General features: G+C 40.6%; 1 protein-coding gene across 4 annotated transcripts in view; it reads right to left on the bottom strand.

Annotated features, from left to right (window-relative positions):
• Nucleotides 1–14,076, bottom strand: part of col4a6 (collagen, type IV, alpha 6) — an 86,629-nt gene that overhangs the window by 15,556 nt on the left and 56,997 nt on the right. For 2 of the 4 annotated variants that reach the window (XM_026352474.1, XM_026352477.1), the window contains exons 5-21: nt 11,179–11,313; nt 10,965–11,009; nt 10,461–10,580; nt 10,269–10,331; nt 9,189–9,224; nt 8,889–8,951; nt 8,698–8,733; nt 8,553–8,594; nt 4,446–4,538; nt 3,770–3,823; nt 3,570–3,632; nt 3,310–3,354; nt 2,826–2,879; nt 2,210–2,273; nt 1,766–1,867; nt 1,168–1,320; nt 707–742 (exon numbers count right to left, since the gene is read on the bottom strand). In XM_026352474.1, coding sequence (XP_026208259.1) covers nt 707–742; nt 1,168–1,320; nt 1,766–1,867; nt 2,210–2,273; nt 2,826–2,879; nt 3,310–3,354; nt 3,570–3,632; nt 3,770–3,823; nt 4,446–4,538; nt 8,553–8,594; nt 8,698–8,733; nt 8,889–8,951; nt 9,189–9,224; nt 10,269–10,331; nt 10,461–10,580; nt 10,965–11,009; nt 11,179–11,313 — 1,204 coding nt within the window. Of the gene's footprint in view, nt 1–706; nt 743–1,167; nt 1,321–1,765; nt 1,868–2,209; nt 2,274–2,825; nt 2,880–3,309; nt 3,355–3,569; nt 3,633–3,769; nt 3,824–4,445; nt 4,539–5,782; nt 5,867–8,552; nt 8,595–8,697; nt 8,734–8,888; nt 8,952–9,188; nt 9,225–10,268; nt 10,332–10,460; nt 10,581–10,964; nt 11,010–11,178; nt 11,314–14,076 lie in introns of all 4 variants that reach the window. The other 2 variants (XM_026352476.1, XM_026352478.1) reach the window with 2 other exon arrangements.

Here is a 14,076-nt window from a genome sequence, read left to right as displayed (position 1 = left end):
GGAGAACAAATTCTTTACTCAAGGTGAAGTATGAGGTACATGCTAAAATGTATTTTAAGTAAGAGGATGACTGTGCATTTCCCTGTGTTGTGCAGATTTGTTCCACAGGTTTCTGCAGAAAACATTCATGTAAAGCTTATTTCATGTTCATGTTCTCTGTTAAAAAAATATACGGTTTGGTTAGTAGCAATGAAAATAGTTGTCTTAAAAATCTGTGTCTGCAAAGTAACTATAAATAGAAACATCAAAAGTACAGTATATCCCTCTGAATTGTAGTGGAGTATGTATAAGAACCTCACATTTGTACTTAAGTACAGTACTTATGTGAATGTACTTAATTAGTTTCAATCCCTGGAAATCAAATAAAAAAATAAAAAGATAAAATAAAAACATCTGTTGCAAACTGCTGCCAAGCTTTAGCGTCCATGTAAAATCAGTGAATTTTGTTCACAGCTGGCGACACCTTGCGCCCAAAGACAGGAAAAGCAGCTTGGAGGGGAGAGAACCTCTCATCCAAGTCTGAAGCTGGGAGCCTCTCCTCAGCTGTACTTACCACCACACCCTGCACCGAGTACAACGTGGGAAAAAAAAAAGCACTTTGGCAGCTGAAGGTTTGTTGTTATGAATTTAGTTTTTTGGGGGGCTCAATATTACCATGGCAACCATAGCAATACGACTGCCTTTAGGATATCGGTCTTTAACTGACCTGGGGGAGGATAGTCGACGCAGGGATCAGTCAGCCCTTGGAGGACAGTAAAGTCAGTCAGCCATTATGTTCTAACGCTTCTGTCTTGTCTTGTGCTCTTACAGATGAACAAGCTTTCGATTTACTAAATCATTTTGTGCCAACCACAGCTCAGTGCCACAGTGATTGCATATGTAGATATTGATTATATGTACAAACAAAATAATATTTAACTTTTATCAGCCTTTCATACAAAGAATTTGCTGTACCCAGAACAAAGAAACTGAAACTATGTAAACTGTTAAAATTCATAATACATCTAAAGAAGAATCTTCATGTTTTATTTATTGCACTTAAACGTCCTTTGTTTGCTTCATTAGCCCAGTTCTTATCTCTTCAAGAAGCCAAACCAATGTTTATCACAACAGTCTTCAAAGTCTGTGAAGAAGCAGAAGGTTTTAGTCAGTTTTGTGTGAACATACTGCTAGGGCCTGGAGGTCCTGGAGGGCCGACGGGTCCAGGGAATCCAGGGGAGCCTGGGATTCCTTCATTGCCATAGCTTGGTATGCCCATGTTGCCTTTCTCACCCTTTGGCCCTGGCACACCAGGGAAACCAGGACTACCTGGACGTCCACCTTTGGGACAGAAGAGAAAATTGACAGATATATTAAATTAATATTTCATTGCAAAAAAATCAACCTTTGACCAACTCATGCCTTTGGAGTGAATTTTTGCAGCAGATGTGGAAGATTTTAGCCACAAGTACAGGATGTGTACATTCAGGAGTCCCTATTAATACAGTTGGAGTTGGGACCTCTGAAGACTTTTGTACTGAAGCTAAGTTAAATACATCTGGATAAGTAGCTCTACACTTCTTAAAGTGCTGTATTTCTACATCTTCACTCTTAACGTCTTTACACAAAAGAAGACGCATGGGTGTTGGTATAAGCTGTTAGCCCAAAGTCAAATAATGAGTAATGTAACACATTATTGTTGCAGCTGAGTACTGAGTAATGTGATGTCATTTTTTCAGTAGTAGAGTAGATGAGTAGTTTACAAAACATGTTTTAAGTTCCTCACCAGTTAGTGTTCCTGGAAGGCCCGGTGGTCCTGGAAACCCTAAAAATCCCTGTTCACCTGGAGTTCCAGGGAGGCCACTGAGACCTAGGTCGCCTGGTGGTCCTGCAGCCAAGCATAGAAAAGAACAGAAGAAGTGGACACATATTGAACGTATGTGGCGTCTTCTTTTCATGGGCACGGCTCAATAAAGAGCCATGTCTGTACTGTCTGGCACTTTCTGGCCTGACAGTAACATTAATGCTCTTCCCCATTACACTAGAAAGTATAGAACTGTTAATAATGGCTGAGTCTGGGCACGTGGCTCTACTTGTTAATGTTAGTAAAAAATAACAACCAGAGGGCCAAATTCCTGAATGGGCAGGTCTGGCCACCTGGGTCTTGGCCTGGACACAGTCACAGATTAGGCAGTTAGTTTAAAGATAAATGTAAGCATTGGTGTCTTACCTTGAGGACCAATTACATTAACAACTGAAGCAGGGCCTGGGAGTCCAGGGTCTCCTTGGTCTCCCTAATACACACACACACACACACACACACACACAGAACAACAGAGTTTTAATCTGTCCTCTGGTGTGACAAACTCATGCAGAGCTAAAATAATATACATTACTTTGACATTTGGGAAACATACCGCTCTCAACAATAGATACTGTATAGAGGCTGCTGGCAGCAGTCTGATGACATAACAATACTTTAACTTACAACAACTTAAACAGGAAACAAGGGGAACTAATATTTCAGACTCAATCAGAGAATCAATCTCTGCTCCTTAGTGGGTAACTAAAGCTGGTACCACCTGCTGGTGAAACGTGGGTATTGCACCAAAGTTTATGAGATTCCCTCCTAGAATCAGGACATAGGATGGACACCAGCCAAAGATTTATAATTAGCCAATGGTTCTAGTGTGTTTCCTAATAAAGGGATATCAGATAGAGAGGAACTATGGAGTAGTATATAGTAAAAAGTCAGATTTGGGGATTTACTACTGCCCTAAAATTCAAGATTCAAGATTAGAAAAATAGACAATTTACATAAAGACACAATCACACACTCCCTTTACCTTGCGTCCTATGTATCCTGGTTGCCCGGGGAAACCCACATTACCTTTCTGCCCCTGTGTTAGGAAAAAACTTAAATTTACTGTACAAACCACTGGTACAACATATACCGTTTTGCTGCACTACAGGGAATCTGGAATTACTGGGCACATATTAGAAGTATATATGATGTAATAAGTACAAGCGTGTCAGTATAAAATATAATGACATGAAGAAATGGGGGATGAAGTCTTCTCATCCATCTAGTTTCTGAATCTATTCTAGATTATAATTTGACACCTGTGTAACCAGGTAAGAAATATAGAGTAGTGTGTATTTATTGTTGTTGTAGTTGTAATCTAACGTTTATAGGGCTTGCATCTGTTATATGATTTAAATGGACACAGAAAAGAAATACGTATTTTCTCTGGATATGGTGCAACATAAAGTCCAGTACAGTAGCAGCCCATATACAGTAGTATATAGTTCCAGTACTACAAAGCCTACCGTTTCTCCTGGAGCACCAGGAGGTCCGTTAAAACCAGGAGGACCCTTTTTGGTGGAATTGCAGAAAGAATCCACCACAGAGGAAGAGAAAAGGGAAAGATGACAGATGTATTTAATCACCAATAAACACTGTTAAAAAGCAAATTTCACTGTGGAAGACGTTTAAAAAACAAATGAGCAGAATTTTGGAAAATCATTTTTGTTCTCGTGTCTCGACATTTTATGAAAGCACAAGAATAAAGTCAGCCTTTAGCTCTTACTCTTGCCCCGGGGTATCCAGGAATGCCCTTTTCTCCAGTTTCACCCTGATAGCCAAAAGGCCCCTGTAAATAAGAGAAGAAAAATGTTTCTTAAACCACAACGTCTCTCGATTGCTCCAACAAAGTATCATCAAGACTTCCTTTTCTTCCTGTCTTACTGAACGTAGTGAAGTAGTTTATGTAGAAAACAAAAAACTTACAGGCAAGCCAGGGTAGCCAGTGAATCCTCTGACTCCCTTTGGGCCTGGTTCACCCTTTGAGAAGGAGACAGAACAAAGCAGAACTTGACAAATGTCTCATTTTGCAATGAGCCGTATTGTAATTTCACTTGATTTCTTAATTTTCTCGTTTTATGTTTTCATATTAAAACTTACCTTTTATTTATAATCTTACAATAAAAACTGTCCCGCCACTATTTAGTTTTAACGTAACGCTGGTTACGTATACGTATAACCCGAATCTGGGACAAGCGAACAAGCTGAATTTATCCATGAAGGGCGGCCCAACAGCATCAGTGCTGTTCAAGCCCCAGTGAGGACGCATCGTGTTGGGTTTGGGACATGGTGGATTATCCCCATTATTTCTGGTTCGATGGTGCAAGCATCAAGGGTGCTTTTTTTTTAACGCTCACACTCTCCACTCTGTCCAATCCTACAGCACATTTCACTAGTGTGTACTTTACATATTCATAATTTACTTCAGAGACCTATAAATCTGTAGATACCGTTGATTTAACACAAATTTCCTTCTTTCTGTTTGAGCTGATTAACGGGATGAGCAGAGTATAAACCAATTCTTAAAGTTATGTACCGCCCTTGACATCCTGCCTGGTATTTGAAGTGTCGTCTATGAGAGGAACTGCATTTTCCAACCAACCTGTATTCCTTTGTCTCCTTTGGTAAAACCCACAAACTCCACAACGCCATTGATCATTGGCTGGCCAGGGTCACCGGGCAAGCCCACGTCGCCCTGGATGCCATAACCAAGGAAAAGAGAGCTCTTGATACTGAGTGGATACGGGGTGAACGTGGCACAGGGAGTTTTGGGGCGATGAGGAACAGACAGAAGGGGACTGCTGACTGGAGGATGGACTCAGTGTGGGCTGTAGAACGGAGAGTGAGGAGCTTTTTTGGGGTGATAGTGAGAGGCTGGTCTTTCTGGTTCGAATTGCTAAGCTTATTAGAGTTCAACAATCACTGAAGACACAAATGAGCTCATAGTTTTACTACAATGGGAAGCGCTGAAAATATCCACAGGTTTAGCAAACAAGGAACCAGATCAGAACTGTTTGCTGCAAAACCTTCAGCTGCACTTGAGAAACTTCATCTACTGAAGCAGAACATGAGAAGAGTTAAGACATTTTCAAAGGTCAAGAATGAACCTTTAGGCTCAACAGTCTGATCCGCGCTTCCTTCTTTGTCTGAGTTTTTCTAATGTCAAGTAATGAGAAGGCCAAATTTTAAAAAATCAAGTTAAGTCAATCAAGTTATCGAGTCAATTTCCCTCTATAAACAAACCTAAACACACTTTTTACACATTTTAACTTCATATACAGAACATAATCTGAAATTGGCATTGCATGTTGTTACAGTAAGCTACACCATATTAGCATCACTTTGAGCATCAATAACTAAATCCTGTTTATTACTTCTACTATTTTAAGCTTCTGTTTCTATGTCAGCATCTCACTTTCAGTATCACTGGAAGCTTTTGGATCAGGACTGAATTCAAAAGAAACGTATCTGTGTTGAACCATGTTTGCCTGTGCATTTTTAATTGTTTTTATGTAAGAATAAAGACGTACTTTAATCATCCATAAGTCCAAAGGTAAATGTTTCATTGTGGTGTTGAAAATGGTAATTCATTAGGTGGGACTGGTTCTGCCTTCAGTGACTGCAGGATTAATCCTCCCTGGCTAGTTTTTAAAGTCAAGACCAACTTCTCCACCTCTCTCCAAACCACCTCCTCCTTCAACGCCACACTTTCCAAAGCCGACACGTCTTCCTCTCTGTGGCGGTAAACTTTGCTGCAATCACTGCTCCTCTTCCTCTTTTAAGCTTTAGTTTCAAACAGCAGCCTTCTACCCGCTGTGTTGTTGGGCGTCTTTCTTTTGTTTAACACTTTTGCTATTAAACCCCACCACAGCCATGTGAGTGCGTTGTGTGTGTGGAAGTGCTATAACCTCTGCTCCTTTCCTTCCTTTGCTGTGTTACCTTATCTCCTTTGTAGATAGTGAGAGTTTCTGCGCCACTTAGCGACCCATCGACCCCACTGGGTCCTGGAAGACCCACGTCGCCCTGGAGTCCGAAATACACACGTTACACCATTAGCCAATCAGGATGGGCAGACAGAGAGAGGGGTGGAGGTAGTTGTGAGGGTAGGAGAGAAAATTAAAAGAGGGAGGAATTGGAAAAGACAAAAAAAAAAAATAGCAAAAGGTGGAAGAAAAACAAAAAGTCAATCCCAGCAAATTATTCACTTTCACCAGAGTTTTACTACATCTCTATGTGATGTGGTTAAAAGCTCTGAGGTAAGTGAGTAAGTGGACTGTACATAAGATTCTTCATCATTTGGCTTTGGCTGCCTACGAGGTTAATAAATGAACCAAGGTCACGGAAAGATGAGACGCAGAAGAGAAAACTGAAGAACCAACTCAAAAACAAGAAGAGAACAGTAAAAGAGTGTAAAAATGAGAAATGTGAGAAGTGAGGAGTGAAATGAAGATAGAAAGATGAGGAATACTTTGAATCAGGTTTTAAAAGATTAAAATAAATAGAAGGGGAAATCTGTTTTTGCACAGTTTTAATTGAACCCTACCCACACCTACGCCTACCCTACCTCTACCTCCAAAAACGTATTTCAACAGGTTAACAGTGAATCCAACCTCTTCCACATTCACTACAACCCTGCATCTGTCTGAGTTCAGCGTGGGTTCAGCGCATGAGGAGGATTAGCAAGGACTGTTAGCACTTGTGTGTGATTGCACAGATGAGATGGGTGTGTAGATGGAGGAGTGAGGAGTGAAGGAGTGAAATACAAATCCCAGAGTTCACTACAGGGCCAAATGGGATCAGGTGAGGGAAGTGTAGTGCAACGTGGGGAATAGGAGCCAGTGATTCCAGCAACCAGTTACAGTCCACAGATCATCCTCCAGAGTGACAGCTCAGACACTTGAATAACAATGCCCATTTATTTACTGTCTTGATTTATTTAGGGTTTTTGTATCAGTCAAATTTTTTTTTTCAACTTGTCAAATAAATCTCTGAGCTCTCATTCAGCAGTGAGGAAACCAAGGTTGTGATGCCGCTGCACAAGTCACAAACCAGATTTTAGGGTCAACTTCAAAGCTGACGTTCACATTCTGATGTTGATTTGTGTTAGTGTCGCTGGCAGCACAGATCATACGAAAGAACAAATCAGACTGAATCAAGTCGTGGTTAATGTGTTTTTTTTTTTATCATACAGGAAACAAATGCAACATACAATTCAGTAGGTACGTCAGTCAGGGGATGGAGAAAGGACTGAGAGGAGGATGGAGGGATGCAGGGGTGGGCGGGGTTAGGAAAGGAACAAGGGTAACTTATTGTATGTTGGACGGAAGAAGAGCAGGTTGTCAAGCCACCACCAAAATGTCAGCATGCACAGTATCATCTCTGACCAATGCAGTTTAGAAACACACATTCAAGCAGCATGCACATCAATGCATCCATATGCATACATATACTGAGCTAGCCTGTAGCTGCATACCATCCACAACATCTAACTTTAAAATAAACCAAGTACTCCAAATAAACTTTCAAAAGCTTGGACACACTTTCTACTTCAGTGCTTTTCCTTACTTTTTGTTATTTTCTACATTGTACATTAATACTGAAGACAGCAGTGATCACAGAACAAATATGGAATTATTTTGTCAACGAAAATGTGTTGAATATGTTTTATATTTCATTATTGTGCTATATTTGAGAATGTCCAGCTACATTTGGCTTTGGCACACTTGCCTGGAATGGTTTTCAGTTCATCTACTGTCTTGTCAAGAGTTCTGTGATATTTTTTGCCTTCTTCATGTGCTTTAGACCATCAGTTGTCTTGTACACAGGAAGAGTACAGCAGTCCACAGTGGGGTTGCTTTGCTGGTGACACTGCTGGCGGCTTAATTAGAATAATTGAGGGCACATTAAACCCACATGGCTCCCACAGCATTTTACAGCGACATGCCATCTGGTTTTAACTTCAAGTGGGACCATCATCTGTTTTCCAACAGGAAACTGACTCCACTTATACATTTAGGTTATATAAGAGCGATTAGTCTAAGAAGAAGAGCGATGGAGTGCATCAGCTGCATCAGATGACCTAACCTCCACAACCGCCTGATTCAGAAGGTTAAGGATGAGTTGGACAGTTTTGTTTACTACATAATTCCATAATTTCAGTGTTTTCAGCATCAATGTACAATGTTAATAATAATAAAAACACAAAAAAAATCACTGAAGTAGAAGGTGAGTCCAAATGTTTTCACTGGTAGTGTACCACAACAAAGTTATCTTGTTTTCATGCATCAGTGGACAGGCACAGAGAGCTACTGTCCCTGTGGACTCCCCACCTGCTGAGGCCTGAAGGATTTGGAAATTTAAACGTTATGTTGTGGATTTCATGCTGCTGTGGTATCTGAATCCATCTCCATCTACATTCTGAGATGACATTATGAACATATACAAATATCCTATCCTGAGTCTCTCAACAGTTTGTTTCTTTCCATCATCATCAGCGTAATTTCTCAAGATAAAAAAGTGTGTGTGGCTGATATTTCTGCTAGTTGAGCAGGCAAACAGCCACCACACTTTCCAAAGGACCTGTTCATTTATTGTAGTTTAAGACACAATTTGATGATTTGACCACTTCTCATTTCTGATTTTTACTGAGCTGAACTACTATACAGTACATCTAGAGGTTTACATGACCTCTTCAGCTAATGGTGCATACCTTGTCTCCTTTCTCTCCTTCATATCCATCACTATGGGTGCCCTAGAGAGAACAGGGGTTAACACAGTGCACAAAAACAAGACAGTTTAACCACTGTTTAATTTATTATAATAGAACATAATTCACTCTGTATTATTTCACCTACCATTGGTCCTGGGGGACCAGGGGGACCAGGTGGGCCCTAAAGAGAAATGAATAAGACTCAGTTTGACAAACAACAGAATCTGAAAGAATATGCTCTCATTTTTTACAATGAAAGATAACTAAGTATTTTAGAATATTAACTGTATTACAGCAACTGCTGAAGAGGAGAAATAGATGAATTAGTATACATACAGGGTATCCTTCAGGACCTCTTGGACCAGGAAAACCGATTGGACCATCAGGACCTATAATACCCTGCAGAAACAAAACACAACCCGGTCAGAATGTCCATGTTATCTCTCCATTTCAGTCAAGTTATGGCAAATGTATTGCTAGCCTTCAGTTATGTATATGAGGATGCAAAAAGGTGCAATAAGACATTCAGTCTTTCCTTAAGGTCATAGTTTTCCTTTCATTTCTACATGTGTACAGTGTAGTGAATCACACATCTTATAATTAACATGACGTGAGCAGAAATAGTAAAAATCTTACAGATGGACCCACCGCACCTGGAAAACCTCGGTCGCCCTAAATAAGGGAAAACGAAACATTAAAGAATATGAAGTAATAAGCTCTCAACATCTCAAACAACATCTTATTAGAAGCTTTTTAAAAATGTGAGTCAAATGTTGTATAATACATATTCCTTTGTTAACAATTTGTTTGTTTTGAGTCGTTGTGTTGCTGCATGATTCACTGTGTGTGGAGCATCAGTTCACGGATGGATACTACATTACTGCTACATTTTCCTGTAGAATCTGTTTACACAACTCACAATTGATAACTCCATCACTGATAACATGCCATCCTGGTCCAGGGGGTGCATTGCAGGCCCAAATAATGACACTGTCACCACCATTTTTCAGAGATAAGGTAGAAAGAACTACCGTCTGGTTTCACAGCAAAGTGCAGATGGGCAGTAATGTTCTTTTTGGAGAGCAGTGGCTTCTTCTCTGCCAGGCACATTAGTGTTGTTCAACAGTGGATTGACTGGCATTAGTCACTGGAAGAGAGGCCTTTCACTTCCTACATGTTACCTGGAGGTTCCTTGTGACCTCCCAGATTATCACTCACCTGCTGTTGGAGTGATCTCTGTTGGTCGACCACTCCTGTGGAGAGTCCAAACTCTATAGAAACGCTCTCCAGCCTGGTGAGCATCACTAACTCTGTCTTTAAGAGGAATCGCCTAAATTTGGAGCCACGACACACGTACAAACCTGTGCTGTGAGGATCAGACTTTGATAGCAAGACAACACGTGCCTCTATTTTCCCCTTCAAATGAACTGATAATCCTACATGTTCACATGCAGTGCTTTGGATGGTAACAGAGATCACTCTGACCTGTGTTTACAGTCGTATGAAACTCTAACAGACTTCGTACAAACTAGCTCTGCTGATTGATGAATGTAAAACCAGCTCTGTCTAAATTTATTCATGTCGCACTTGAAAAAACACTTTTAATCTGATCTGATATCAGAGTCTAAAAAGAAAGAAAGACATAAGCCACAGTACAGTAGGCTTAAAGGAAAAGAAAGCAAGATCTGTATATGCGAGTTCATCTGAATTTCTCACCGTGAGGTCAATCTGTGGGATGTATCGAACTTCACCTTTCTGACCTTTTGGCCCAGCAGACCCCTGTTGGAGGAAAGAAGGCGACTGTTATTTCTCTGTCTGTCAAAAGCTGTGATATTAACTCTAAAATGTATATAATAACAGAAAACATCCAAAATGCATGCACCGAAGAAACAGAAAGTTATTTCTTACAGTAAATCCAGGAAGTCCTGGTGATCCCGTCCCAAAGCCAGGCATTCCAGGATCCCCGCTGACCCCTTTGCAACCGTCCAGTCCTGGTAATCCTCTGCCACCCTCCAGACCAGGGTGACCCTACCAAGAGAAACCAGAATGGTGAAGTCTTCAAGAACACACAGTCATAATGGCACTGTGAGGATTACTTTTTATTGTAACGTGGACTTTGGTAGCAAACCTATTAGCTAGATGGGTTTAAATCACATTACCATCCAGTTCAGTCTGATCAATCATAAATAGACAAAGTAATACTCAACGATTCTATGTCTGAGGAGATCCAGGGTCACAAGATGGAAAAATAGGATGAGGTAAAAATGTTCAGGGATAAAACTGAGCAGTAAAATCACCACATGATGGCAGTGATGAGAACCTACTTCAGGGCAAGTGGGAAAGTAGCGTTTACATTCTGTGTGTGTGTTTTTGATTACATATTGTGTGTAGTTGTGCGTCTACTTTACTTACAGGCACTCCATCAGTTCCTGGAAACCCCGGCACTCCCATTGGCCCCTGTATCATGAACAAATGAATAACGTTAACTTAAAATGTCAGTAAATAGCTACACCTGGTGGTGGAAGCATGTCAGTGCAGTAGAAAGAGAAGTGAAGCAGATTACTGTCAGGGTGATGTTTTACTGTAAAAACAATATTTGAACCATGTGAGCATCTGTCAAACCCACTTTGTCTCCTTTGGGACCAGAAGGTCCTTTAAGTCCAATGTGGCCCTTCTCTCCTTTAGGCCCATGTGGGCCCAGCTTCCCTCGTGGCCCTTCAGGTCCACTCTGACCAACTTCACCCAGAGCCCCCGGGCGACCCTGAGAGATAGAAGAAGAGAGAAAACATGGTCACTTTGATGGCGGAGAAAAAAAAAAAATGACCTAAAGAGAAAACATGACCTTTATGACAGTTCAGAGGCTGTAAAATGAAAATATGAATGAACATTCATGTAAATCAATGCATCAGTCGTATGTTTATTAGAAAAGTGGAAACTCCATCTCTGATTTCTTTCATAAATAAAACTTTACAGTCACTTTTGATCACATTAAGTCCAGTTGAAGACTCTTATGTAATCAAGGTTATTAACTTGATTGGTCTGCCTCTTTCCTACATGTACTGTAAGAGCTACTACAGCCTTACATCACCAGCGGAAATCCAAGTTCAGGGCTTACTGGTTGTTCCCCTGCTTTTGAAGTGTTAGCTCCTCAACTCTGGAACTCTCTCCTATTGGGCTTAAAAAAGCCTTTACAAAGGATTTCCACCTGCCTAGACTTGCTTCTGTTTACACTTTTGGTTACGCTTACGCAGGCCAGACGCTTGCTTGTGACTTTACGTCTATATCATCCTTTCTCTCCTTTCATCAACATCTACAATTACACTCTGCCGTCTGCTTGATGCAGGAGTTTTAATTTGGGAAAGTCTTGCAAAAAAAAAAGAAAAAAGAAAGAAAGAAAGAAAGAAAAAAGTCGAGCGAAGCCTCGTCTTTGTGTTACGGATTTGACCAGTGTGTTTACATGAGATGTGAACAAGTTGGGGCGGAAAACCCGACTATGTTTTTCTTTCCTTAAAGAGGGATATTAACACGTGAGCGTGCTCCACAATCAAAAAAACCCACAGGAATGGTGAAGTGCTTTATGTGGGCATGCAGCAGCACGTGGACCTAGACGGTGGTCTAGAGGAACAAACTGCCACGGTAGGCTATGAATTAAAGGACTGAAATGTATTTCATGTTTAAAGGATAACACCTTTGTGATATTTAAGAGCAAAAAAAAAAAAAAGAGGCGTTTAAGGAACCCAAAATCCAGTTTGAGACCTTCACCCCTTTTATTGATGTACGTATGGTGTATGTGACAGACTGCACTACTCAAGCTCAACCACATGATGACAGTACATCAGCACAGACACAACAACAACAGGTGGGTTAGTGCTGCTTTAAAGGTGAGTGAATGAACACACCAGATGAATATCTCTTGTACGAGGCAGGACTCCTTTGCATGAATGTAGACACACATTCAACTGCTGACAACCTGCCATTACCTCATATCTTAGGCAATTGAACCCATAAGAACGGCCTGTGGCAAATAAGGTAACACAGGCCAGGACATTGTTTTGTTTTTTTGTTAAAAATTTGTTTCTTTTTAATTTACACCTTGCACAGCATGCAACCTGGAGAACTTGATGTCTTGTTGTGCTGGACAGTTTAGCTTTCTCATGTGGCGTATGTGTTTTTACCCACGTGTAATTAGGGTGTCATATACTTGTCTTGATTGGGAGTCACCAACACTTTAAGAAACGTGGTCCACGTGGTCAATTTGGTTTGTTTCATATCCCACACAATTTTCCTTTTAGTAGAAATGGCTCTGGGTTCTTATGGGTTAACACAGTTAGGAGAGAGAAGAGAAGAATGGAGGGAGGGTTTAGAGTGAAAGTCTGAAAATTCACAACATAAATAGTAACTTTTCATTACCACCCTGCAGTAAAATATGGTCATAAATTAATTTACTTCAAGAAGTCACGCAGACAAATGAAATGAATGTAATACTTATTATTATAGATTATTTATAGAGCTACAGTTCACGTTCATGCTTGCCTGCAGTAGGATGCCGTGGTGCACCTTAACACTGATTTCCTTAAAGGAGATTAAAGGACATTTACAATAGTCACATATACAGACGTTACATTACGCCATTAAACACTCCTCCTTTCCTTCTTTTTTGACTGCAGTGCTGTTTAAAAGTTGAATTTTGTGTTGAATTTGGAGGATTAGCTTTGTTAAGGTGTTTAAAATAATTTGATTTGATTTGTTAAGTGCAAATGACCAGAAGCCAGAAAACCTAATTTACAATGGAGACTTGATAACTTTAATTGTGGGCTTTTGTGAGGAAGTTACTGTAAAGAAGTGACTGTACTGTAAATAATAAGGATTTTTTTCATATAAAAGCTATTTGATACCAAAGAAGCTTTACATCTTTAGATATCGGGTGCGACAGCGTGTAGAAGGAAACGTAACCATGTTTTTGACTGCAGTGATGCCACAGAGTCAAAAGTCATTTTATTGCACTTGGCTTTTAAAGTGGCAATGATCCTGGATTAGCCTTGACCACACCACACTGCAGCTCTGTTTCCAGCCCACATGGCCTAAGGGCAGGTAGGTAATAGTAATGACAGGGCTGTGCCAGGTAAAGGCAACCTGCCAGAGCTGTCTGGCTCACACTCACACCTGGTTTCACCCAGGGAAAATATGCAGAGGTCCCACAGGGATCACATCCTCCAATATCCTCTCACCTTCCTTCTTTCTCATTCTGCATCACTCTTTCTTAGATTACTACAGAGCAGTGCAAATATCTAAACAGTTTTCCTGCTTTGATGGATCAGCTTAATGTGAGAAAGTCTGTACATCAGCTGAAACTCTGTAGAAGTTGGGTGATGCTACAGGACAATGACCCAAAACACAGGAAGGTTTCAGAAAAGCTAAATCCATCTTTTGGAGTGGCCAAGTCAGAGCCCAGACCTCAACCCAATAGAGGTGCTATGGAACGACTTGGAGGGGGTCAACCATTTATTAATTCTAAGAGTTCACA

The sequence above is a fragment of the Anabas testudineus genome, chromosome 18 (assembly GCF_900324465.2).
Source record: "Anabas testudineus chromosome 18, fAnaTes1.2, whole genome shotgun sequence".
Taxonomy (NCBI): domain Eukaryota; kingdom Metazoa; phylum Chordata; class Actinopteri; order Anabantiformes; family Anabantidae; genus Anabas; species Anabas testudineus.
Note: the sequence above shows the minus strand (reverse complement) of the source record. Positions and strands in the feature narration are given on the sequence as shown.